The 25,904-nt window shown below is 34.8% G+C and overlaps 1 protein-coding gene across 2 annotated transcripts; it reads right to left on the bottom strand.

The window, feature by feature from the left end:
• Positions 1-67: 67 nt before the first annotated feature.
• On the bottom strand, positions 68-25,904 carry MCM4 (minichromosome maintenance complex component 4). 2 transcript variants are annotated; one of them, XM_074278010.1, is made up of 17 exons: positions 25,785-25,904; positions 25,467-25,573; positions 20,073-20,237; positions 18,959-19,122; positions 18,362-18,463; positions 16,845-16,940; positions 16,651-16,746; positions 14,851-14,989; positions 12,899-13,119; positions 12,149-12,269; positions 11,094-11,353; positions 9,422-9,787; positions 8,948-9,075; positions 7,774-7,981; positions 3,736-3,964; positions 752-885; positions 68-407 (listed from the first exon to the last, which is right to left on the bottom strand). In XM_074278010.1, the coding sequence occupies exons 2-17, from the start codon at positions 25,537-25,539 to the stop codon at positions 315-317; spliced, it is 2,595 nt and encodes an 864-aa protein (XP_074134111.1). In that variant the 5' UTR covers positions 25,540-25,573; positions 25,785-25,904; the 3' UTR covers positions 68-314. The 2 variants fall into 2 exon arrangements, with proteins under 2 accessions (XP_074134111.1, XP_074134105.1); XM_074278004.1 differs by having other exon boundaries at positions 25,467-25,577; positions 25,785-25,892.

The following is a 25,904-nucleotide window of genomic DNA, read 5'->3' as shown; positions in this document are numbered from 1 at the left end:
AAATTTACACAAAGCACCTCCTCTAGCAGGGCCCATACTAACAAAGATCAATTTCAAAAGTACAGTGTATAGAAAGGAAGATTTTTATTTAAAGCATTTCTAATGAATACAATTTATTATAAAAATGGATACCTAATTATTATTTGAAAAATAGATTACTGCTTGGTAATGTTTTAGAATGAGCTATTTACATTGATGGCAGTGGTGTTAAGTGATGGGCAAATAATGAAGCAAAACCATTAGTTTTACCAAAATAACCAGGTGAAACATCTGTGGAGAAAAGCAGAACATAACAATGTTCATATCTTATTTCTTCAGAGTAATCGAACAGTCTTTCCAGTCACAGTCAAGAAGTCATCATCAGCCAAAGCACGTAGAGCTTCTTCAAACATATCTTTAGTAATAGCCTTGGGGAAATAGACAATATTTTCCAAGTCAAAAAACACACAGCCAATCTTATACATAATTGCTAACAACGTGTAAATTTTCTAGCTAATTTACCATCCAATAGCATGTATCTTTAGAATAAAATTAACTTTAAGAAGCTAGTTTTCATTTTCTCACACTTTAAATTATTTCTACTAAACCTAACTTTTAAAAATAAAGCCCTTTTATTAATAGGCCATTTTTGTATTGTAGATTAAAACTAAACTTATTTTCGCATTAAATTTTACTATTGAATGTTTAAATTTAGAAAAAAAAAAAAAGAAAAGAAATTAAAATGAAAGTTCCAAACATGTAAAACACTCACTATGTCAGATTGTCCTCTAATATCTTCAAAGAGTTGCTGATATTTTAGAGCTGGTGTTTTGCCCTTTGATTGAATAAGCTTTTTCAAGGCCTCAGCTAATTCTTCTTTTCTTTTTCGAGATGTGGCACTCATTCCTAAAAAATAAATTTCAATAAAAGCAAATCTGGAATTCTTTTAAGTAGAGAAACAGAATTTTCCCCCAAGTTTAAGTGTAGAATACACTAGATAAGGAGAAGCTATGATTAGTCTAAGTTCCCATAGCCAATTATCACCTGAATTGGGACTACACTGCTACCAATAGATATGAAAGATAATTTCCTTTTTGTTACTTTAATTTATTTGTAATATGACTTAAAATTTAGGTGACTACCCACCTGGAACTTATCTTGGTATATGATGGGAATATTGACTTAAATCTAATTTTTGCCAGACTACTGCCCAGTTTTCCCAGAAGATTTGATCAAATAGCAAATCCATACCCCAGTAGCTTTCACACCCTCCAAAAAGATTGTAATATACGTAATAGTTAATATATAAGGAGGCTGCTAGGTAGTGCAGTGGATAGAGCACCAGCCTTGAATTCAGGAGGACTCAAGTTCAGATGTGGTCTCACACTTAACACTTCCTAGCTGTGTGACCCTGGGCAAGTCACTTAACCTCAGCCTCCAAACACCCCCCCCCCCCCAAAAAAAGTTAATACATAAGTTAAGAACAAGTATTTGTATTCTTACTTAACTTCCCTAGGCCTGTTTCTTCATTTATAAAATTTAAAAATGGACTTCTAGATCATGCTCCTGTAATCTCACTGGCTCAAAATAAAAAAAAAAAAAAAAAAAAAAAAAAAAAAAAAAAAAAAACAAAACCTCTTACTCTTTTACTATATATTTCTTTATCTATGTCAAATTCAATGGACTGTGTTGACATTAGATGACCCCCAACTAAAGGTCATTTTTGTCTCACTAACCATAAACTTAACACTTACTTCCCCTTGCTGATTCAAGCTTCTATCCTACCTCTGAACTTCTCAAGTTTTTGTCTGTCTGGATCCTACTCAGATGTTTCCCCTACTTTAAATTGCTCAATAAAATAAAATTTATTAAAAATTAAAAGATCTACAATGATGGCCAGAATCAGTTACACCCAGAAAAGGAACACTGGGAAATGAGTATAAATTATGAGCATTTTTTTTTGTTTTTCTTCCAAGATTATTTTTACCTTCCGAATACAATTCTTTCTTTGCAACAACAACAACAACAACAACAAAATTTGGTTCTGCACATATATATTGTACCTAGGATATACTATAAGATATTTAATATGTATGGGAATGCCTGCCATCTAAGGGAGAGGATGGAGGGAAGGAGGGGAAAAATTCAGAACAGAAGAGAGTACAAGGGATAATATTGTTAAAAACAAAAAACAAAAACCTATGCATATGTACTGTCAAAAAAAAAAGTTATAGTTATAAAATTTTAAAAAAAATTAAAAAAAAAAATTAAAAGATCTATAATGTCAAAGTAAATAATGAGATAGGGACAAAGAGGGTAATTCCAGACCTCAAACTATATTATAAATCAACAGTCATCAAAATTATTTTATGTGGATTAAAAATAACAAGTTAAAAGTTACAACTAACAAACTAAAGAAGAGTGAATTAAAAGCCTAATTTTAAAACCAGAAAAAATAAATTACTTAAGAATTGATTGCCCATTTATTAAAAACTGGCAAACAGAAAAGATTAGACCAACATATTATACTATATCTCACAATACAGACGAAATGGATGTGACCTTAGTATCAAAGATCATGCTATCGAGGCAGGTAGGTGGTGCAGTAGATAGAGCATCAGCACTGAAGTCAGGAGGACCAGAGTTCAAATCTGGCTTCAGATACTTAACACTTCCTAGCTTGTGGTCCTGTGAAAATCACTTAACTCCAATTGTCTCAGGGAAAAAAAAAATTTTGCCATTAAAAAATTAAACATTATACACTATTGGGCGTATGGGTAAGAAATATACTATTAACTGAACAAAGGATGAAGACAATTATAGAAGAAAAAATAGACAACTGTTTACTTGAAAATAAACCTTTTGTACAAAAATAATAAGGAAGTGGTCAAATGTAAAAAATCTTTATCAAAATTTTCTGATGAGGGTTTGATGTAGAGGATATATTAACAATTAATACACACACACACACACACACACACACACACACACACACACACACACACACACACAACTAAAACCCATTCCTCAATAGATGGGTTATCCTGAATCTGGCAGTTTATCCATCTATTGCTCAGGTAAAGAGGAAAAAAAATACATTCTATTGCTGGGTGTGGTGCATACCTGTAATCCCTGAGACTGAGGAGGCTAAGGCTTGTGGATCACCTGATTTGGGAAGTTCTAAGATGAAACAGGACCTAAAATCAACTGGGTGTCTATAATAAGTCTGGCACCAACATAGTGAATCCCTGGGGTAAAGGATCACCAGGATAACTAAGGATAGTTGAACCAGCCCAGACTGGGAAAACCAGAGGTTAAAGTTTCCATTCCAATCAATACTGGAATGCTGGAAGAAAGGATCAGCCATTATACTTTTAGCCTTAGTGATTTAGGAAGATCTAATCTCACCACCCCCCTCCAAGAAAACCCTACCCAACAGAGGGTTTTCCCAAACATTTATATTAAGACTGCTCCTTTCCTATAATATATTTCTTCATTTGATTTTCCCAGTTTTCTTTTTCTTATGTTTAAAATGAAATCTAAGCAGTTCCTGAATGTTTCTGTATATAATTACATTTCAAAATACAAATAACATTGACTTCATGCAGTTTTAAAAACTTATGCATCTGCACAACTAATGCTGATAGTACTATATAATGTTTAACAAATGTATCCTTCTTTAAAACTTTTTTTTTAAACACAAAGAATACATAAAAATTACCAATTTAAGATTTTTGTCACATATAAATCACAAACCTGTAGTGAGAATAGATATGTCCACAATGCCAGTCCTTGGGTCGGTAGCAGATTGTTTGAGTGCTTCACGATGGAGGCGTTTTGCTTCTTCAACATCAATTGCTTCAACTTTGTTTGAAAATCGAACTTTGGCATGAGCTTCTGACAAACGTATCAATGACTCCAGCTGTCGGGGATAGGCAGAAACCATTCCTCTGCCACTTCCAATCTTCCTCATGTCCACATATGCCTAGTTTGAGGAGAGTGTAAAGAAAAAAAGGCCTTGGTTTAAAGTAGACATCAACATAAACTCTTCCATATGAATTGTGCTTTTGCCTCATTGCAGGATGAAAGTGGCCTTGGGATTGGAGGAGTGTTTTACCCCATTGGAAGAGCTCACAATATAGTTCTGGGAATAGTGTCCTAGTTTTCATTAACTGTCAAGCTAAGGATGGAAACAGGTTTACTGCCAAAGTAAGGCAAGAAGGGAGCTGGGAAGAGGGAAGCGAGGGCCCTAAGTCACAGAAACATTTTAGGAACAGAAATTTGATGGTAGCTTGGAAAATGGAGTGGAGTGGGGAGAGATTTGAGGTACCCAAATCTGAGGTGAAAAGGGCCTGTACCAGAGGGGTGGCAGGGTTCGAGAAGAGAACAGGGATAAATAGGAGATTTACTCTGGTAAAATCGACAGAGCTTAGAAACAGATTGCATATGGGGACTGGGAAGTGGAGGGTGACATTTAGGTTTTGAGGCTGGGAGTCCAGTAATGCCCTAGATAGTTAACAGGAACACAAGAAGAAGAGAGTGAGAGGAGAGATGAGTTTTATCATGAACATGCTGAGTAAAAGGTATCTGTAGCACATTTAATTTGAGAGATGTCCCATAGCAACTCGAGATGGGAGAACAGAGGTTAGCAAAGGGGCTAGATAAATAGAAGCATTAATAGAGTGTGATAATTGAGTTCAATGGAGCTGATGTGCTCACCAACATAAAAATTATTTCAGAGACTGGGGACACACATTATTAACAGACAAGGATGTAAAGTACACTGAGGATTGGCCAAAGAAGAACCAGGATAAAGTAGCATCACAGAAACCTACAAAGAAAAGAATATCAAGGGAGTGACTGAAAATATCAAAGGCTGCAGAGAGGTCAAGAATTTTTAAAAGACTCATAGATTTAGCAGTTAAGAGAAGGTAAATTTGGAGACACCAAATTCAGTTGATTAATGACTAAGCTGATTGTAGATAATTAAGAAGGTGGAGAGAGAAAAGGAAAGTGATATAAAGGAGTTGGCCCAAATAACATTCTATGGGACAATTGGTAATTTGATTAAAAGGCACAGTATTTTTAATGGTCTGGAGATTCAACTTAGGATCAAATAAAAATTCATTTTTTTAAACACAAAAATTGTTCTAGTGATAGTACATGGCTAGACTGGCTCTTGCAAAACCAAGACTTTCAAAAAAATTGCATTCAAAGCCTTTTCAGTACAGTAGAACCTAATAGTGCATGTGTGTGTGCCACTAGGCACAGATTTCAATAACTCAGGGTCATCTCCATGCCATAGTAAAAGTGTGAATTTAAATAAAATTGTAAGTGGAGCTAAAGGGCAATGGAGAAATGTAAGAAAAGGAAATGGCACAGTACTCCAGTACCTTTGCCAGGAAAATCTCATACATGGTTAAGAAAAAGTTAGACACAAGCAAACAACAAAGGTACACACAAAGATGGCAAAGCATATCACCAACAAGGGCTTATGTGTGATAAGCAGCAAAGGAAGTATCCAGGACATGAACATCCAATTTGAAAAAAGAGGAGATGGTTATATAATAAAAACATGAATAATAGTCAGCCAATTTGAATGTTTTCCTGGTACCTTTGCAATGACAAATAAATAAACAAACAAATACCAGACCATTTTCAGTATATTGGATGGATCTGCTAGGAAGAATTTATGGGAGGAAATCGAAGAACTGCCAAGATGAGAAGGCATGGATGGGCTGTGACCAATACTGTAAGGGGAGTTCCCACATCCATTAAGATCAAATTCTGAAAAATCTATTTAAAAGATCAAAATGCTGTTGCTTCTTCTTCTTTTTTTTTTGCATTTAAAATCTGTTTATATAGAAGATTTCTTACTTGACATTTTCATGGCTCTGTATGATCCATATAAATACAATTCTTTGCTTTAATACAATATAATAATGTAAGAGGAAATCATTTTACATATTTTAAAATAATAATGAAGTATTGGATTATTTTGGATAAAATGCAAAAATGTAATGAATTTAATATTACCTCATGTTATATACTCTGATTTTGATGCAGAATTTGATTCTATGGCCTACGCAAAAATGTAAACAATAATAACAGGACACTGTAAATTCTTAGGTTCTTAGTAATTTAGAAATCTTAACCCCTTAACACATCTACCTCAAAGATTTGTGGGTATTGCAAATGTTTTTAATAATGACCAAAATTATTAATATATGTGTATAGCAGAGGCTCACAAAAAATTCCATCTGAGAAGCTATCTTAAAAATATAAATTTTAAACTTTTAAAATTGCTTAAATTTCCATCACTGCACATTTATTAAGATCCTAAGAAAGATTAATAAAAATTATTATACAAACACAGAAATAGGCACCCAAGTGTATTTGCAAAATACTACTCCAAATTAATTTTGTCAGTATCTACATTTATTTATGCATCCAACAGTTAAGTGTCAGGTTACTATACAACCTATATCTCTTAATTCCAAAAGTAAGTCTATACATTCATCATCCATGTAGATTGCTATCTTCTAGCTGCAAATCTGTTTCTTACAAATCCATCTTTATATTAGATTTTGCATCTGCTTGTTCCCAATTCCACTTTCCTGCCTTCTATTATTAGTAAGTTCCTTGAGGGAAGGGATTGTGGGTTTTTTGTTTTTTTTAAATCATTTGCATCCCTAAAACTTAGCACAGTACCTAGCACATAGTAGGCACTTAATAAATATTTATTGGATTAGATAATCATTCCTTCCCTCACTTTTCAATGGATTGTTAATACCTGAGTAAAGTTCATGCTTTTTTTACATGTAAGTTTTCAATTAAATACTACTCCATCTTTTGGATATATCTGATACTACTTCCACCTAAAATATATTATATTATATAGGCTACTTATCACCACCTTTATAACTTTTCTCACCCTATTTCCTGTACTTAATTTCTTACCCATCCTTTAAAAGCCCAACTCAAATGCCTCCAGAAAGCCTTGTCTTTTTTTTTTAATTAATTTTATAATTGACATTTTTTTTGGACAGTACTTATGCATGGGTATTATTTATTTATTTATTTATAACAACATTATCCCTTGCACTCTCTTCTGTTCCGAATTTTCCCCTCCTTCCCTCCACCCCCTCCCCTAGATGGTAGGCAGTCCCGCACATGTTAAATGTATTATAGTATAATCCTAGATACAATATATATGTGCAGAACCAAATTTTTTTGTTGCACAGGAAGAATTGGATTCAGAAGGTAAAAATAACCTGGGAAGAAAACCAAAAATCTTGTTCTTGCTTGTACTTTTAGCAGATGTTGATCTTGTTATATATTAAAACCATATCTCACAACCCTTTTCCTAAACTACAAGCCATGCCAGCTGAGAGTTGGCCCTACCCAACACCTGCAAATAACTACTAAACGATACTTAATAGCTCCTTACTACCCTTAAAATGAAATCCAATTCATTTATTTTATAGATGAGGAAATCAGAGTTACAAAAGTAGTAAATGGTAAGCTCAGGGCTAAAACTAAACCTTTTGACTCCAAATCCATTGTTCCTGTTATCCCAAGTCAAAACAATATGTACATTTTATATGCCTTTGTCCTATTCTACCTGGTATCATACTTTATTGAGTACTCATTTCTCCCCCACTAGATTCTAGAGCTTTTTAAGACAACGACTTACATTTTTTTATTGCATCTTAGTATTTAGCAAACATGGTTTTGGATGAAAAAAACAAAGCAACAAATTTCTTTTGGACTCTTAAAAAATCAATATATTACCTCAATTAAAGCCTGGCTTGCTTCTTCACTTAGTCTAGGAGCAATAGAGCTGTGGGCATATGCAATGTAGTCTTTCAGGACTGCCATATCCATGAACTCCTCTTCTACTTGTGCTTCACTCTGGTAGTATAGAGAGACTAAATGGTGGGCAAGACGTCGGTCATAAGCTTCATCTTGCGGGTCCAACATGAGGAAAATCAAATCAAATCTAAAGTAGGTTGAACAGAAATATCTATTGGCTTCTTTTGTTCATCAACAAAAAGAGGTTTTTAAAAAGTTCTTGTTCTTTGTTTTAGGCATGCCTATTGACATTGACTTTGGAGACAAGCATTTCTAATCAGGTTCTAGTGAGCCTTCAACACACCTTCTGGCCTCCTACTTAAAATGTCAGATTCAAGAAATGCTCGTCAGTCAGTTATACAAAAGCTAATAAAGTAAACTTCCCCCTGGAATGAAATTACTATATACACACAACAGAAAAATTTAGGGTGTGTGTGTGTGTGTGTGTGTGTGTGTATGTGTGAGATAACCTCATCTCCCCCTCTTGCTACACTCCTCTGGGAGGGAAGAAAAACAAAACCCTTGCAATGTCAAGCCAAAATAAATCTCCATCTGTCAAAAAAACAAACAAACAAACAAACAAACAAAAAAAACCCCTGGGATTCATTCTGCTTTTGTCTATCACCTCTCATTAGGAAGTATATAGCATAAGGAAATATAATCAATTAGCAAAAGAAAAATATAAGCTAAAATTTGTCCATTAATTATGCAAAGGGGGCGGGTAGGTGGCACAGTGGATAGAGCACCAGCCCTGAAGTCAAGGAAGACCTGAGTTCAAATCTGGCCTCAGACACTTAACACTTCCTGGCTGTGTGACCCAGGGCAAGTCACTTAACCCCAATTGTATCAGCAAATAAAGAAACAAACAAATAAATATTATGCAAAGACTTTTGGCTGGAATCTGAGGAAAAAATGTAGGCTACATAAATATTCATCCTAAAATAGTTCTTCCTTATATTATGGGAAGTTTTTATATTATTTTAAGACTAATAGATAAATTTTTAGTAAAATGTAAGAAAAAAATACATTTCAGAAAAAAAAAAAAGATTTAGCATAGTATTAAAAGCAACATGTTATATTGTAGTTTCTAGCTTATAAACATGTTTGACAATACCTTGATAATAAGGTATGGGGAAGCTGAATATTTTCAATGGTTGTTTTCTTAGGATTCCATTGGGACTCTATAGGATTAGCTGCTGCTAAGATAGAAGTTCGAGCATTCAGCTGACAAATGATTCCAGCCTGAAAAACAGAAATTAAGTGTGTGAGTGGAGTTTCACTTAACGTGCTATCTTCAGGACTCATGAAAAGTATGGACTTTTAGGTGACAGAACCATGATTTCTATAAAATGGTGGTATATGCCATAAACAAGAGGAAATAAATATAAATAATCAGAAATTTGCCCTAACCAAATATATTTAGAAGTATTTTAAGTTTCATTTATAAACATCTGTAATGTAGCTACAAAACTGTCAATTAATTTCCAATTGGAATAAAAAAAAAGTTGTTTCCAGATACACTAATTTCTTATCCACAATAATCTCTATTTCTTATTGCATGCATTACAGTAGACAAGAAAAGCCTTACCTTGGCAATTGAGAGAGTCTGTTGTTCCATTACTTCATGAAGTACTGATCTTGTACTTTCATTCATCTTATCAAATTCATCAATACAGCAAACACCATTGTCACTCAAGACCAAGGCACCCGTCTGTAAGACCAATTGTCTTGTTTCTGGGTCTTTCATTACATATGCAGTAAGACCAACAGCACTAGAGCCTTTTCCAGATGTGTACTGTCCTCGGGGAACAAGGTTGTAGACATATTGTAGCAGCTGGGACTTACTGGTCCCAGGATCACCACACAGAAGGATATTGATCTCAGCACGGAATTTGCCCCTTCCAGTATGACTAAAATCCTTTCTTGTTCCTCCAAATAGCTGAAGCAAAATACCCTAGAAAGAATATGTGTGAGCATTATTTAAATTGATATGTAAGTACTAGTTAGAACTTTATAATTTTTCTAAAATTAAAACAATTTTCAGTTCCAAATTCTCCCATCTTTTACTCAAGGGAAAGCAAGAAAAACAAAACCTGTTATAAATATGCAGTTATACAAAACAATTTTTTTGCATTGGCCTCCCCCATTTCCCCAGAAACACAAGAAAAAGAAGTCTGCTTAAACTGACTCCACCAGTTCTTTCTAGAATTGTGGTTGGTTATTTTATTGATCAGTTTCTAAGTCTCTCACAATTAAATATTTTTTATAATACTGCTTTATTGTATAAACTATTCTGTTTACTTTGCATCATTTCATACAAGTCGACCCATATTTTTCTGAAACTTTCATCATTCCTTATAGCAGATTAGTATTCTAATTGCATGCTTACATAGCTTGTTCAGTCAATCTCTAATTGATGGACATTCTCTCAGATTCCAATTTTTGCTACCACAAAGAGCTACAATAAATATATGTACATTTTTATATGTGGGTCTGTCTCCTCTTTCTTTGATCTTTGTGGTATTGGCCTTGTAGAAGTATTACTGGATCAAAGATCAAAGAGTAGACACAATTTAATATTCTTTGGTTGTTTGACTGGTATGGCACCAAATAAGTAAAATAATTTAGATAAAGTCTTTTTTATTATATTGACTCAGTCTACCTATGAATAATGATTATTTGTTCAGTTACTTCAGTTTGTGTTCGTGAAGTGTTTTCTAATTGTGTTCATGTATGAGGCTTTCTCATTTTAAAGGTGATAAAAGATACAGGAAAAAGAAACAGATATCATCAATGACAGAACAGAGAGGGGTACATCATTTTCTCATGTCTATAAAGATCTAATTCCTACTTATGAGCATGAGAATAGAGACTTTTAAAGCTTTCTTATAAGTATGCTAAATTTAGGTGATAGTTATCTTTTATTTCACAATAAAAACAGTTATCTATGGGATATTTATCACTAAAATTTTGATAAATTAGTTAGAGCTTGTACAGTTAGGCAGCTGGGTGGCATACATAACAGAGTCCTAGACCTCAAAAGTCAGGAAGACCTGAGTTCGAATCTAGCCTATAACACTTACAAGTTGTGTGTACCTAGGCAAGTCATCTTACTTGCCAGCCTAAATTTCCCCATCTGTAAAATGGGCTATTTATGGGAACACTTATCTCTTTCAAGCTAATATTGTGAGGCACTCTGCAAACATCAAATCATTATGTTGTATCTATTATTGTCATCATATTCAAAAGTTCTTGTATACCTTTTTGATATCTTCATGTTCATAAATGCTTGGAGCCAAGGCTGAAGAAAGTCTCTCATAAATGTCTGGTTTTCTGGAGAGCTCCTTCAGCATTTCCACACGAGTCTCTGAAAAAAGTTTTTGTTCAGCTTCTTCATCAAGACCATGAAGACGTTTGGCATCAGTCTTACGATAGTGAATGACATCAATGTGGGTCTTATAGACAGATTTGACATTGCTCATCCTTGGATTGACTCGAACAGGAACAGCTCTATAGATTCCTGAAGAAAAGCACAAACAGAAGATTACCATGGATGTTTCCCCTGGATATATCTCGACCTACTACCCCCTTCTCTTGGTATGCATTTGAAGAGAAAAAAAAAAGTGCTTTGTCCTTGCCATATCATTTAAGCTACAATTTAAAAGGGAGTTGATGTGTTTTAAGATCAAGATATCATTTTTCCTTCACTTAACTGCCTGCAATTCCATTCTCATCCTTAGTTCTCCAGGACTGTCTATAAGATAATAGCCTTATACAATTAGTTAAAGAGAATAAAAAATGAGAATGGAATTGCAGGTATTTAAGTGGCAGCAAGAAGCCATACAAGTTGTCTGATTCATTTCAAACTCCCTGGATCAAAGGCATACTTACAGCTGCGAAGATCTGCTCTCTTGCCCCACTATATCAGTGTCACTGTAGTATTTTATTGGCTAGTGGCATTTTCCCCCCCATATTATCTTCCCACAAAAGTATCAGTGAAAAAATACTCCTGACTCAATTTGAATAGGACAATCTGTATTATCTACCTTGACTTGTATACATTCCATGTAGACCAAAATTTAACCTCCATTGGGTATTGAGCTTTTAGTCCATTTCCAACCCTTTCCCCTCTTTTGAAAACCATGAGTAGCCACCTGGTATCTACAAAACTGATTTCTATTTTTTTTTTTTAACCCAAGTGTAATGATTTACATTTGTTATCTTATTAGAGAGGACCCATTCTGCCTTTCTATTTAAGACTGAACCATCTGGATATTTTACTGGTTGTGCTGGTGCAAAAGCATATCCCTCTCACCTGTAACGTTCACCCTATCACCAGGCTGAACCTTATCAACAAGGTCATTATGAGCAAAGAGAACCACAGTGTGAGGAGTCTGTCCTGCTGGCATATCTTCAGGAGATTCCTGCAGTTTGATCTGATTAAAAAAACAACAACCCCCCCCCCACTGGATATTAATTCTAAACAAAATTTAAATAACTATTTCTTACTCTACTATAGAGATGGACAGGAGAAAGACAAACTTCTTAAATAATGGAAAAACTGGGAAAATAATTCTATAAAGTTTTGAATTTAACTTCAAGTAGACAAATATTCTATAATTCAAATCCATACAGTTTAAAAAAATCAGCACAAAAATGAAAATCAAATTTTAACATTTATTTTTCATTGGCCTATAAGGATTATAAAATATAAAAATGAATCAAAATGCCAAAAACTGAAAAGGAATTTGGCTATGACAGTAATGAGTGAAAATAAACTATTCAATCACTAAAAAAATATTGCAATTTTGGAAAATCATACAGGAAAACATTTACACTTCTCGTAATATGCAAAACTCTTCAGAATTTTTGTTCTACCCAGAACAAGCCAAAATACAACCTCTGAAAAGGAGTACTTTTGGGTTGAGACAACAAATCACCATTTAGGAGGGTGATAGTGGGTTATCAGGGTCAGAGTACGTCAAGTTAAACTTGACTTTTTCTAGTTATGAGGACGAGTAGGAAAACTCTCTATACCATATAGCAAGAAAAGGCCATCACATACCATTTGTTTGTCAGAAAACATGGAGCGATTATGGATCAGTGCCATACTGTGTTTCGTGTTACAGTGCTTGCAAACAGATGGTTCAGCAATCCGGCCACGATCAATTTCGACTCTTGTGGTAAAAGCACAAACCTGACACTGGAAAAATGCTTCCTGCATCTCTGGAATTAACTGGGATGACCTGATTACCATGCCACTGATGGTAATTAGTTGATCAATATCTGTAAGAAGGGGGAAAATGTTTGTCCCGGTGTAAATACTACGATCCCTTATTCTATTTCCTCTCTGGAGGCACTTTCCTCACTTCTCTCCATCTCTTAGTACCTGGAGTAATTTTTTTTAAAACAAATTCAGCTGAAGTGGTACCATCTATTTAATTCTTCTAAACTGCTGGTGCTATCTTTCCCAAAACTATAGGGTGCTTATTTTGCATGTACTTTTATATATTTATATTTCATTTCTACGTTTGTATTATCAGTGCCTAACTCAACATAGGTGCTTAAAAAATGTTGAATGACTGAGAACTAAAGTAAAGGGGAGGTAGTAGATAATTAAGATATGAGAAGGCCTTTCCAACTTTACCAGGACTTACCCATCACTGGGTTCCTACTATGATACTTGTGCAGAGATCAGCTATATCTGGGTTACATTTTATTCTCTGAGGTACATTCTAAAACACAAATATTCTATTACTAAAAGGCTTCACTGTTCTGCCTGAATCTGACTCTATTCTGTATTCCTATGTATCTATACTTCATGTAATCTTTGTCTTTTCATTTTTTGTCCCACCCCTTTACCCTAGGTAAACTAGGTGATATATCCTTCAAATTCACCCCACTCTCACCCACTAATTGCTTTGTTGTTTGTCCCTAATTCTCTTGGTCAAATTCTCCTGCATTTTGAGCTTTTCTTCTTGAAATAACTGAAAACTTAGCCTGCTCCTATAGACAATGTTAACACCTATCTGGCCCTTTTCCATGAAATTCTTCCACAAAAATGTCTTTTCCTAAGAAGTAAATTAGTAATTTATTTCATCTATTTATATTCTCATTTCTTTTCTTTTTTTGAGAAGGAAAAACAATTTGGGTTAAGTGATTTGCCCAGGTCACATAGCTAGTAAGTATCTGAGGTCACATTTGAATTCAGATCCTGAGTTCTAGGATGAGTACTCAAGCATGAGCTGCCCCTCACCTATTTATATTCTACCACCTTCAGCAGTCTGGTCCCAATACATTTTTGTAGCCTTCTCTTCAAATATTTAATTTCATGAATAGTATCCTCCAGTCAATCCTATTTTCATTACCCGCCCTTGTCATGCTTGTTTTACTTCTTTCTGCCTTTTCAAATTCTGGTTACCTTTCAAGATTAGCTAATGGCTTATCTATTATATGAAGCTGTTCCAAGCCCTCAAGAGAATTCTCTTCTTCCTCTGAGTGACTGTAAACACATGTATAAACAGTCTGAGGACATCTTTTACTATTTATTATTTTGCTGTGCACAGTATTGGCTTTTGCCCCAGGAGACCTGAATCTGCATCCCTTATCAGACACTTACTACATGTGTGAACTTGGGCAAACCCAAAACTTCTTTGGACCTTTGTTTCCTCATCTGGAAAATGAAGGAGTTAGACCATATGATCTCTCTGAAGGCTCCCTTCCAATTTCAGCTTCTTGTGTTATTTATTAACTTTCATGTTTTTAGTCTTTCTCCCCAACTAGAATGTAAACTTTTTAAGGACAGAAACTATACATATTACATGTTTTTTTTTTTGTTTTTTTTTGGGGGGGGGTGTTTTTTTAAATACTTGCAATAGTATAGAAATATTTTGCACAATGCTTGGAACATAGGTAATTCAAAAATTACTTTTTGATTTGTTTTCATTTAGTTGGGTTTCCTCAAGATAGATGTAAACAACAGTCAACAACAAAAAATAAATTTATGAAAAATGTTACCTTCTGGGTTTAGGTTTCTCATGTTCCTAGTTTTTAGTGCATTGAATGGTCGAACTTGTATCTGATGTTCTAATATTGAGTCAGGATAACGCTCAAAGAAGATTTCATTGACTGCCATATCAAATGTTGGGATAACTTCCTATATAGAATGAAAAAAGGAAGGAAAAAAAAAAAAAAAAAAAAAAGATTTAAAAACATGAAATTTTACATCTATTTTTAAGTAGTAAACCGAATTGAAAATTTTATAATAAGAGAACATGCCAGAACTAATTTAGTATACAATGAATCTGTGATCTTAATGTGAATTCTTCAAAGGTATAAAATAAAACCCATGGTATTCTTGCCTAAGCTTTCCAATAAATTTTTCATGTAAACCTACCCAAAGAATTGTAAATGTCCCTTTGGGCAATATTCTGTGAGATCAGTGATTATTTAGATGCTTTTCATGTGTTCATTACTTAACAGCTCAATCTTCTTTTCTAATCACACAATTTCTGGATGATTAGCTTACTCATGCCCACCACATCTCTCCATTGCTTTTTGAGTCATCTGTGACTTTGATTCTTTAGCAACATATACTCAATGGAAAAATTATTTTAGTGTTGAAAGGCTCACCTTTGTGTAAAAGTAATAAACAGGATGACATCATGAAAAAGACTATATAATTTATCAAATGGAACAGAGGTTCTCTCTCAAATTCTGAATGCAGCTCAATGACCATCTACAATGCTTATCCAAGATCTCTGTTGTTCTCATACACATGAGATGAATATAAAAGTTTAGTTAGAAAAAAGACAATGTGGTGGGAAGTAAGAAAGAACTAGGTATGTGCTATTTTTTCTAAGAGGTTTATTGAAGAAGATAAAAATATTAGTACAAAAGGAATCCACACTTGATTAGAAATAGTAAATCAGAGGAACAGACAGGGCCTAATATAGGTAGATATGTAATAGTGACAAGATGCAATTCAGGGAACAAACAAAAGAGCAAATAAAATTATTGTAAAACACAGCAAACTGGGGCCATATGGAAGGGTTAATAAGTAGCCTTATATCTATCAATAAAACCTGAGGGCATCACTCTTATGAGCAATCATTTATATTATAAATGTAATGCCAGAGAAAGTGAGGCAAGATAGAGACTAGAGAGTATTTAGTAATTTATTGAAAGGGAGTGATTTACTGGGACCAAATGGATCTATGGTTTGGTCCTAGAGCTGAATGAGACTATTGTCTCTAAGAATCCAGCAAACAATGTGAGTTCTCAATGACATATATACACATGGCTCAGACACAGAGGTTAGACTGAGGCAGAGGCGGAGTCAGGGTGTTGAGAGCCAAGCAGGCTCTGACAGGGTGGGGCAAGCCACAGGAGATGGGATGACATAATGGGGGGAGGAACCCTGAAGATGGGGAGAGGCATCTTGATATTCTAAAATATAAGATCTTTTATCCTTATCAAATATTCTGATTAAGAGGGAGGGGTGGTTTTGGAGTAGAACAATTAGGGAAACTGAGTCAGGAGAGACTGGCATAACATAGTAACATTCTCAAATCAACAAAAAGAAAACTGAAATATTTGTAATGATCAAAGAACATAATAATGTAACATTTTATGAAAAATTTCCATCTTAAATTATTAAAGATAAAAAGTTCCTACATCTAGGAAAAAAGTACTTAAGAAAATCTGTTTGAGAAAGATATTCAATTAATTTTCTAGAGATTCTATAATTAGGTATGGCTTTAAATATGGATCATTCAGAGTAAAATCAAATTTACTTTAAAAGAATTTCTTTCTTACCTGTGGGTAGGAGATAAGTTGTCTATACAAATTTTTGTCAAATGATTTTAGATGTTCACAATTTACATTTAAAAATGGTTCCCCAATAACGTTGATCTACAATATTAAAAATTAAAGGTAAAATAATTATTTATCTAAGCTAAAGCATAATATATAAAATCTTTGGCTTTTAAGGAAAAAAAAATTTTTGTTACCTCTGCAAGTCGCTGCATGTACACAGGCTCTGTGAGATCTATGCCTACATTCTCTTCTTCTTTGGCCAAGGGATCAATAAAACGTTGAAGAAATCGCTAAAGGATGGCAACAAATAGAATAAAATTAGCTCTTTTATAATTTGAGTAATGAATATCATTATAGTCAAAAATAATTATTTTTGGACTTGAGGTTTCACTAGTCTAAGAAGTTCTCCCATGACTTATATCCCAAAGAGATCTTAAAGAAGGGAAAGGGACCTGTATGTGCAAGAATATTTGTGGCAGCTCTCTTTGTAGTGGCCAGAAACTGGAAACTAAGTGGATGCCCATCAATTGGAGAATGGCTGAATAAACTGTGGTATATGAATATTACTGCTCTGTAAGAAATGACCAACAGGATGATTTCAGAAAGGCCTGGAGAGACTTACATGATCTGATGCTGAGTGAAATGAGCAGGACCAGGAGATCGTTGTATACTTCAACAACAATACTCTATGATGATCAATTCTGATGGATGCGGCCATTTTCAACAATGAAATGAACCAAATCAGTTCCAATAGAGCAATAATGAACTGAACCAGATATACCCAGCGAAAAAACTCTGAGAGATGACTGTGAACTACTACATAGAATTCCGAATCCCTCTATTTTTGTCTGCTGCTTTTGGATTCCCTTCACAGGCTAACTGTACACTATTTCAAAGTCCGATTCTTTTTGTACAGCAAAACAACTGTCTGGACATGTATACATATATTGTAGTTAATTTATACTTTAACATATTTAACATGTCTTGGTCAACCTGCCATCTGGGAGTGGGGAAAGGAGGGGAAAAATTAAAACAAAAGGTTTGGCAATTGTCAATGTTGTAAAATTACACATGGATATATCTGATAAATAAAAACTATTAAATTAAAAAAAAAATTCTCCCATGAGAAATACTCTGTACCAATATAAATCATACCAGTTCTCAGACTTAAAGTGCCAAAAAGATTAAATGATTTGCTTGTGCATGGTCACATAGTTATTTGTATCAATTGTGGGACTTGATTCCAGGTCTTCCCAACTCTCTCTCCATTTATAGCAAGTTGTTTCTAATCAAAATCTTAACCAATTATAGTCTTTCTTTATCAAGTATGCATTAAAAGGCTTGGGAGTTGGGGGCAGCTAGGTGGCACAGTGGATAGAGCACCAGCCTTGAATTCAGGAGGACCAGAGTTCAAATCTGGTCTCAGGCACTTAACACTTCTAGCTGTGTGATCTTGGGCAAGTCACTTAACCCCAGCCTCAGGGGGGAAAAAAAAAAAGCCTTGAGAGTGAACAAATATTAGCAATGATTTACAGTCTATTTGCTCATCTCAATAATGTTAAATCCTCTTCCTTGTATTTGAATTATGGAATTTAAAGCTCAAAGGAATCTTAATTTAATTGCCACATATTGTCTGTTACTTTATGTTTTTAGAGACCAAAAAGTGATAAAACATTTTTTAAAAAATAGATATTTATCTCAAATAGCTTACCTGGAAATTTTCTTTGCATGTAGCTACATTTACATCTGTCCCCCATATCACAAGTTTTTGGCCAAGAGACTGTTCACTAGCAATTGTATCTTCTGCAGCTGGCTATTGGGAAGAAAACAAATCTCTCAACACTTTCTAGCAATAACTCAACACATGACATCCTTATTTTTTTTCTTTTTACAGCATTTCATTTTGTTAGAAATTTCCTAATTACATGCATTTTTTTTTTTAATTCAGATTTTTTCCCCTCCCAGCCTTCCTTTATCCATTTACAGGGCAAGCAATGAAATAAATATATTGATCATACATGTGCAATCATGTGAAACATTTTCACATTAGTCATATTACAAAAAACAAACATACTCAAAACAAACATCAAAAATAAGAAAGTAAATTAAAAAAAAAAAAGAGCTTCAATATGCATTCAAAGTTCATTATCTCTTTTTTTGCAGGTAGATAGCATTTTTCATAATGTATCCTTTGGAACTGTTGTGATCAGAGTAATGAAGTCTTTCAAAGTTTACTGTCACAATATTGCTATTATGGAATATATATCTCTAAAATTAATCAATGAGAAAATAGGAACTATAAACCTACCCCATCAGAATGCAGATCAACTTGACGACCCTTACGAGCAGATCCCAGATCAGGTCTTTGTCTCACCGGTGTTCCCCTAACGCCACTCCTTGGAGTTCCCTCTACTCGTGAACTGGGAGTACCATATGTCAAAGGTGAACTGAGATCAAATTCAAGAGGAATAGCTACAGAAATCAAAACAAGTTTTGCAATGAGAATTTTAGATAGTAGCATGTCTATGGGAAATTAAAATATGTTGATGGACAGTGAAATGCTATTATAAAGAAGATTAGGAAATGTCTCAAGTATTGGAGACAATAAAAATTTCAATAAAATGACTGATCATGTTTTCACTAGATAGTCTTAATTTGTTGTAAACTTCAGCTGTGTCCTCATATCTACTGAGAGATCAAATCATGTTCTTTGGCCAAAGTTTCATTATAGAATTTTTTTTTCCAGACAGAATTGTATTATTTATCATTTAAGTTTTTATCATCAATAAACAAAATTAATTTTAAATAAAAATTTACTTTTTCTCAAAAATTAATTTCTCAAAATTCAGAACAAAAAAACAAAATTAAAAGATAAAATTAGGCAACGTCAGGAAAAGACGAGTAAACCCAAGCAAAATTTAAGAGCAAAGGTTCTATCAGAAACAGTATACTTTAAGAAAAACTAGTCATTTGGAATGGCATCTATATACAAACTGCTCATTAGAAAATAAATACAGACTTTACTTCATTTTGCCACCCACACTGCAGCAATAAAAGCCCCTTAAAGCTCCTAAATATATGTAGCTACAGTATCAACCATTTTCTGTTTGTCCCAAAGTCCACACTAACCAGAAAGTCCAACCCAACTATTTTAGCAATCCCTCCAAAAGATAATGATCTTCAATGATGGCTTTCTTTTCCATCTCAGAAAAACCTAGTATGTCCAATCTTCTGTGCTAAACTCCTCTGCTGCATTGGTGTAAAAAGTATGAAATCAAAAAAAGTGATAACAACATAAAGTACCTAATAGGTACTTTACCATAATTATTTCAAATATTTATAAAGTAGTAATACAGCTGTGTCATTTCCAGAATGACATTTCCTGCAGCCTGGGCTAAAGTGCAATTCCTTGAGGAACCCACCCGAAGAACGAAATGGTGGTGGGCTGGAAAACAAGGCATCCTGGGTTGCTGGGCTCTGCAGGTCAGCCCCAGGCGAGGTGGGCATTGGCTGCAGCTCTCCTGTGGAGGTAGAATCTTCTGGCCGACGCCTCTGAGATGGAGAAGACTTGACATTCTCACTGCGAGCTTTGACACAAAAATAAAAATACAAACGAATATTTTTATGTCTTTTTACAGGATTTACCTATTCCATGGAACAGAATAGTATGTATCTATCAAGTGTGGACAAAGTTTAAAGATTTATGTTTGTGTCTAATATCTGCTTTTAAAATGCAAGTCAATGTCAAGCTTTTAAGATTTTTTTTTTTTTTAAATCATTGAGGGAGTGCTTCACATCCTGCTCCTCATAGAAAACAGTCTGTTTCTCATGTCTCTGCTTTTGCATTGGCTGTCTCCCATGCCAAAGATGTTCTCTTCCAAGCTCTGATAGAATTACTTGGTTTCCTTTAAAACTCAGCTTAAGGGGCATTTTGTGCAGAGACCCATCCTTGTATCTTGCCTGCTCCCCCCCCACCCCCGCCCCATTCCCCTTGTTTCTACTCCAAGACTCTCTTCCATTTACTCTTGGTTTATCTTACTTGTACCAGTTTAGATATTTCCTGTTGGAATGTGAACATGTAATTGCTTTGGGGGCAAAAGCTGTTTTTCTTTTTTTGTAGCCCAAGTTTTTAGTATGATGTCTAGCTTATAAGTTTCTAATAAATACTTGCAAACTCATATTTATCCTGAATGTACCTATATATGCACCTGCAATTTTCTCCACTCAAAATGTAAAATCTGAGAGTAGCAGTTTCTTTTTTTGTATCCCCAATGCTAGCATGTAGAAGACACTAAATAAAAATACTATTAATTGATTAATCTATCACATTATTGTCAAGAACTGCTCCAGGGCTTAGAGAAGTTAAATGACATGGCTCAGAGCCAAGGACTTAGTTCAGTACCAGAAGGATTTGATCTTGAGTCTTCATTCCAACTGCTAACACTACATGCATTAGTGCACACTGTCCCTCTAAAATAAATAGGTAATTAACCACAAAGTTTGGCATGTATTTTTAATTGATAAATATTCTATTGCTATTTTCCTTTTTGTGCATTTCATTTCTGATGTCTTAAAATTCCTCTTCAGTAGAAATAATTAGATAAAAGGGCATGGCATTCTGATGTCATGTAGCTTATAATCTACTGGCTGTTTTTAAATCATATCTGAATCGTAATACAAAATGCAATCTGAAGAAATATTTACAGTTTAATTTCATTGCCATCAGAGTATTTCTACCTACAAATCCTATTTCATATTTTCTAAGTTGATGATCTTTTCACCTAAACCTGCTATTTTCTTCTTGCCATATGGCACTGATATTTACTTTTAAAATTTAAAAATTAAATTTTAAAAAATGGTATAATCCCATTTAAAAATTCTTGGGGTAATCTTTGGATATGAAGAAAAAAAGTGAGTTATCAAATCCTCTTAATTTTTTCTTTGTTATCACTGTCAGCACTCTTAAAACATATTTTATGGTGAGTAGAAGTCAAGACTATTCCAAGATGTCAGCTTCTCCTAGTGAAGTAACTGAACTCTCTGCTGCAGTGTGGCTCTAGACAGATCGCACCATTTCCCAACACCACATTCTCTCTCTCTCTTTTTAATTTAATTAAAAAAAAATTTATAATTATAAATTTTTTGACAGTATATAAGTATGAGTAATTTTTTTTTATAACATTATCCCTTGTATTCATTTTTCCAAATTTTCCTCTCCCTCTTTCTACTCCCTCCCCTAGATGACAGGCAATCCCATACATTTTACATGCAACACCACATTCTCAATTCACACAGCTTCCATTACACTATTCTACTTGCTCAATTATTTCCAAGACTCCTGCTGGATTAAAATTCAACATTTATTAAAAGCCTGTATGTCATGCTGTTAATACAGAAAAAGAAAAAGAAGACCAACAAAAATAGCCTATGTCAAACTTAAGAGTATAGTAACTTCCAAGTATGAGCCAATATCCTGGAATAATTCTTTTGTTCTTATTCTGTCCTTTTAAAAATTCATCAGTTCCTATGTGTACTCTTTATGCAGATGACTTCCAAAACTATAATCCAGTTTTAATTTCTCTCCTGAATTTTTGTGCTGTTTGAATGTAGCATACATGTAAGAAAACAGCATCTCTCATCCCCCAGTCTTCCTTTCACTTGTGGAAGACACCTTTAGCTTTCTACTCACTTAAAATTACAATTTTGGAGTCTTCCTAAATGGCAGAGCAGGAAGAATGACAGGCCTCAGACGCTAGTTGTGTCATCCTGGGCAAGTCATTTAACTGTTTATTTCTGTCTCATCATCTATAAAATGAACTAGAGAAGGCAGTTGCAATATCTTTCCCAAGAAAACCCCAAAGAGGGTCAAAGGGGTCAAACAAGACATCAAAAATAAATAAATAAATAAAATAAAGATCCAATTTCTTTTCTTTCTTTCTTTCTTTTTTTAAGATCCAATTTCTATCTCAGTTTTACCCAATGTAAAATGGGGATAACAGAACCTACCTCAACAGATATAGCTTAATGCCTAGCACACAGTAGGCATTTAATGCTTATCATCTTTTCTTCCTCAAATTTTTCCATATTGTTATTGGGAAAATATTTTTAAAAACAAAGGTTCTGACAAAGGTCTCATTTCCAAAATATATAGAGAACTGACCATAATTTATAAGAAACCGAACCATTCTCCAATTGATAAATGGTCAAAGGATATGAACAGACAATTCTCAGAGGAAGAAATTGAAACTATATCCACTCATATGAAAGAGTGTTCCAAATCACTACTGATCAGAGAAATGCAAATTAAGACCACTCTGAGATACCACTACACACCTGTCAGATTGGCTAAGATGACAGGAACAAATAATGACAAATGTTGGAGGGGATGTGGGGAAATTGGGACACTAATACATTGCTGGTGGAGTTGTGAAAGAATCCAGCCATTCTGGAGAGCAATCTGGAATTATGCCCAAAAAGTTATCAAACTGTGCATACCCTTTGACCCAGCAGCGCTACTACTGGGATTATATCCCAAAGAAATACTAAAGAGTGGAAAGGGACCTGTATGTGCCAAAATGTTTGTGGCAGCTCTTTTTGTTGTAGCTAGAAACTGGAAGATGAATGGATGTCCATCAGTTGGAGAATGGTTGGGTAAATTGTGGTATATGAAGGTTATGGAATATTATTGCTCGGTAAGAAATGACCAGCAGGAGGAATATAGAGAGGCCTGGAGAGACTTAAATCAACTGATGCTGAGTGAAATGAGCAGAACCAGAAGATCACTGTACACTTCAACAACAATACTGTATGGGGATGTATTCTGATGGAAGTGGAAATCTTCAACATAAAGAAGATCCAACTCACTTCCAGTTGATCAATGATGGACAGGGGTAGCTGCACCCAGAGAAGAAACACTGGGAGGGGAATGAAAATTGTTAGCACTAATATTTGTCTGCCCAGGTTGCATGTACCTTCGGATTCTAATGTTTATTGTGCAACAAGAAAATGATATTCGCACACATGTATTGTACCTAGACTATATTGTAACACATGTAAAATGTATGGTATTGCCTGTCATCGGGGGGAGGGAATAGAGGGAGGGGGGGTAATTTGGAAAAATGAATACAAGGGATAATATTATAAAAAAAAAATATATATATATATATATAAAAAAAAATTTTCCATATTGTTATTAGATTAATCCTTGTCCTGGATAGATCTAGTCATCATATTTCCTTTTAAACAACGTAAATGGTTCAAAGTACTCAATAAATGATCTCTTCCTTTTTTGCCTCCTTAATAAATCCAAACTCCTTTGCCCAGTCTTCAAGTCCTGCTTTAGTTAATACCACCATAGTCTTAAGACATATTACTTTCCTACATGCAAGTTATACATGCATAGGCAAGTGGTACTAGAAGAAAGGATAAAAATTAGCAGGGATTAAAAAAAAAAATAGCAGCGATGCACCTTTACTTGCTGCCCAGTTGCTTTAAGTGATCTCAAGTTTCCTTCTCTATAAAGTAGAGATGATGGCTTTAGGTTCAAGTACTGCTTCTGACACTGCCTTTACAATCCTGCAGCAGTCAAGCTCACAATGTCCTAAGGCAATGTCAATGCATCAAACAACCTTCCCCAGTACTTAGAAAAAGATGGAAAAATGGTTAACAAAATAAAATACAAAAGATGTTTGTGTTTTTCTAAGACATCATAAAACCTTCAGAGATCTCTTCAGAAATCCACTGAAGTCTGGGTGGAAGGAGTTCCTTAATTTATCAATTCCCTCAACCAATCAAATCACAAATCTAATTCCTATCCCTATACAGAAAATTATATCACTGATGTTGCTTCCCCACTCAAATTTTATGACTCTCTGCTACTTCTTCAGCCAAAAAATATAAGCATTTAAAATTCTTTACCACATAGCTCAAAACCACCTTCAGGCCTTTTTACACATAATCTTTTATGTTCCAATCAAAAAATGGTCTTTTTGCTGATCCTCACAAACAAAATCCCATTCCCTGTCTCTGTGTCATAGGTCCTATCTCCATGACTGGTATTCACGACCTTTTCACCTCCTCTTCTTAGAATAATTCTTCAAAGAACAATTCATAAGTTACCTACTTCACGATCTAACATAACCTCCCAGTTTTTTAATATTTAATTTGTATAAGCTATATACATCCATGTTGTCTCTACAAATGGAATGTAAGCTCTTTGAGGAATAGATACTACTCATTTACAGAGAAAGAATTGATGCCATCTCAATTGAGATCAAAGCACTTTTTGGTCAGCATTTTCTGTTACAAAATGGCTAATACTGCCTGCCAAATAGGTGAGGAGATCGAGTATGGAAGTCAGAATTTTAAAAAATGAAAATTTAAAATGTTTTTGCATGTGATTTAAAATATGCAATTTTGTTTACATGTATTTGAGGAAAAAACTAAAAAAAAAAAAAGATTCAAAGTTAATTGTATTTAACTAAAAACCAAAGACAGATCTGTAAAGTTTTAGGTTTACTGTTCCTGGGGAAAAAAAATCTGAGAAATATATCGCATCCTATTTTCCAACTATCAAACACATTTTCCCCCCAGAAGCTGACCACAGTGCTATGGCAAGTAAGTATACAATTAAAAAAACAAAACGATAACTGAATTGAAAATTAATTGTTTTTGGTCTATAGGAGACCTTGTAAAAAACACAAAAAAGCCCAGGCCGTGGCTCTTAACTCTTTTCTAATAAGACTCGACATGGCGGGTAAGAGTGCAAGAGGCCCGAACCCGGCGGTGGGGGAAGGGAAACACTGGTTCAGACTCACGCGTGGAAGGGTTGCTGGCCCGGCCGCGCCGGCTGCTTCTGCGGCTTGGAGTCGAAGCGGGAGACGAGGACATGACGAAGAGTGGCCGCGTTGCGCGGGGGATTCACCTGCCTCGAGGAAGGAGGCCACAAGTCAAAGTTCAAGAGGCCGACTAGGAGCCCCCTAGCCCTCGTCCGCTGCGGGAAGCCGCCCTAGTCGCCCGCTCCCGGCCTCTAGTTCCTTTTCTTTTCAAGTTAGTTTCCACCCTCCATCTTCTTAGCTTTGCGAGGCCTAAATCGGAACCCAACGCCGCGAACCTTTCCAACGAAAGTGCCTTACCTGACCCGCGGGTACCCCAAATCCTAGAAGAAAACGCCGAATCCGGACAATATTTCGCGGGAATTTGTGGCTCCACCCCTAAAGGTTCCCGCCAATCTTCGAAGTCCCTTCGTAAAAAAC

This window comes from Sminthopsis crassicaudata, chromosome 1, assembly GCF_048593235.1.
Source record: "Sminthopsis crassicaudata isolate SCR6 chromosome 1, ASM4859323v1, whole genome shotgun sequence".
In the NCBI taxonomy this organism is placed as follows: domain Eukaryota; kingdom Metazoa; phylum Chordata; class Mammalia; order Dasyuromorphia; family Dasyuridae; genus Sminthopsis; species Sminthopsis crassicaudata.
The sequence above is the reverse complement of the archived record's forward strand: the minus strand, read 5'-3'. Positions and strand labels throughout refer to the sequence as shown.

What these genes read in the sequence shown, in the direction of transcription:
- MCM4 (XM_074278010.1), bottom strand. Translation starts at nt 25,539, where the DNA reads ATGTCCTCGTCTCCCGCTTCGACTCCAAGCCGCAGAAGCAGCCGGCGC. An exon ending in GGCCAGCAACCCTTCCACGC is followed by an intron (nt 20,238 to 25,466) that starts GTGAGTCTGAAC and finishes TTTGTGTCAAAG; the next exon opens with CTCGCAGTGAGAATGTCAAG. An exon ending in AACATGAAGATATCAAAAAG is followed by an intron (nt 9,788 to 11,093) that starts GTATACAAGAAC and finishes TATTCTTTCTAG; the next exon opens with GGTATTTTGCTTCAGCTATT.